The 2,099-nt window shown below is 44.8% G+C and overlaps 1 protein-coding gene across 1 annotated transcript; it reads left to right on the top strand.

Moving 5' to 3' along the window:
- Positions 1-2,043, top strand: TM35_000541340 (surface protease GP63; the record flags this gene model as incomplete). Its single annotated transcript, XM_029030759.1, has 1 exon — positions 1-2,043. A coding segment is annotated over one exon (2,043 nt), but the record flags the coding sequence as incomplete, so codon positions are not given.
- Between the last annotated feature and the right edge of the window lie 56 nt (positions 2,044-2,099).

The raw sequence follows: 2,099 nt of genomic DNA, 5'->3' as shown, positions 1-2,099 counted from the left end.
AAAAAGAAAATTCTTGTTGAAGAGATTCTCCCTGAGGCAGTTAAACTGCACGAGGAACGGCTTTTTGTGGAGCGTTTGAAGGGTCCTATTGTCTTGCCGACATTCACCAATAAGGATGGTCTTTGCTCCAAGTTCACTACACCAACAGCTGCTGATAAAAGTACTGAAATTTCCGATGCTGACATGGTGCTGTATGCTGCTGCTGTCCCAACGCCTGAGGGAACATTCGCGTGGGCGGCAACATGTGCGACATTAGGTCGTAATGGTCGTCCAGTTATTGGGATCATCAATTACGGTCCACGGTATATTGTGGCCACACCACAGCGTGTCCGCGTTGCTGCTCACGAGATTGCCCATGCGCTTGGATTCAATTTCGAGCTGATGGAAAGAAAAGAATTGGGTGGTAAAGCTGATTCTTTGCGTGATACGGCAGATGTATATGTTGTGTCTTCAAATAACACACGAAGAGAGGCCATGAAACATTATAACTGTGATTCTGCAGAAGGCATGGAACTACAAGGTGTAGCATTTGTACAGATACGAAAACCAAGCGAGACAGAGGTCGCTCAAAGAAGTGGCGCACAGCCATCAACATTAACCCCAAAAGGATCAACCATCCTCGCCCAGGTTGCAAGTGTACGAGAGGAATATGAATTGGGAGAATCACACAGTAATGTTGTTGATGGTCGTTTGACAGGGAAGGTGTCTGTTGGCAATGTTGTGCAAGAGAGACGTGGAGAAGAGGGTTCCAGTGCTGCCAAGTTTACACAGAATGTACATCATTCATCAAATGTCTTGTCGAAAAGACGTTCACTACACGTTCAAGCTGCAGTGGCCGCATCTGATTCGAGCGAATGCACTGATAAGAAGCAAGTGGAGACTGCGACGGGTAGTATAATGTGTATTGTTCAGGCACCAATGTTTATTCCAAAGCACAAAGGTAAGATGACACGGTCCCACTGGAGTCGTCGTATTGCAAAGGACGAGTTAATGGCTGACCTTGTTGGTGCTGGGTACTACACCGCACTCACATTGGGCGCTTTCGCTGATCTGGGCTACTACAAAGTTAATTGGACAATGGAAGAGCAGATGAGTTGGGGCAATAACTCTAAGTGTGAATTTTTGAATAATAAGTGCGTTAACAGCGGGGAAACCAACTTCCCCAACATGTTCTGCACAACCAAGAGCGGTGATATCCCTGACACTCCTGCAGGACTACAGTGCACATCTGACCGCCAGTCGCTGGGGAGGTGCAGCAGCATTGGAGCAAAAACAGTTGAGGATCTTCCGAAGCAGTTTCAATACTTTTCAGAGGACACGAAAAGGGTTGGTTCAGATTCATCTGAACATATGGATTACTGTCCGTTTATTAAGGCATTACCGCAAAAGAGCTGCATCAATGGTGAGCAGAGCCAAATGCCTGAAAGTGTAATTGCGAACAACTCACGTTGTGTGGAGGGTGGGGATCTAAAGACTATCAAAGATGAAGCAGCAGTTGGTGCCGTGTGTGTGGAGGTGTCTTGCAAGTTCAAAAAGGTAAGTCTGCGATACAGTGGAAACGATAAGTGGTACAGTTGTCATGAAGGAGAAAATCTAACTGTAAAGGGGGATGTGCTGAAAGGTAAAATTGTGTGCCCTAAATACGCTGATGTGTGCAATACAATCAACAAAACTCTGGATGAATCACAAGGTCCACAAAAAGACCCAGACGTTGTTGAAGAAGTTCAAACACGTCAACCAGAAGTTGAGACAACGCCTACGCTGTCGGTTGGTACTCAAGCCGCTGCTGAGGCCACTGGAACCGCAAAACCAAATGAAAATGATGGAAACTTCGGAGTTTCTCTACCGGTGGTACAAAATGAGGCAAGTACGACTAAAGAATCAAACCCCAGTGAAACTAAGGAAGAAAACATTACCTCATTTTTGAATGGGCAGAATAATAATATTGTTGCGAAAAAAGGCATTGATGGTTCTCTTAAAACTTATGTTTTCGCGAGTGTTATGTTTGTTTTCTTGACACTTTCTATGATAATGTTGCCGTGAGGTCTGCCTCTTATATACATTTGTGTGGAACACGATAATACGTTTTTTTTTTTTTT

This window comes from Trypanosoma theileri (assembly GCF_002087225.1).
Source record: "Trypanosoma theileri isolate Edinburgh chromosome Unknown TM35_Tth_54_V1, whole genome shotgun sequence".
In the NCBI taxonomy this organism is placed as follows: domain Eukaryota; phylum Euglenozoa; class Kinetoplastea; order Trypanosomatida; family Trypanosomatidae; genus Trypanosoma; species Trypanosoma theileri.
The sequence above is the reverse complement of the archived record's forward strand: the minus strand, read 5'-3'. Positions and strand labels throughout refer to the sequence as shown.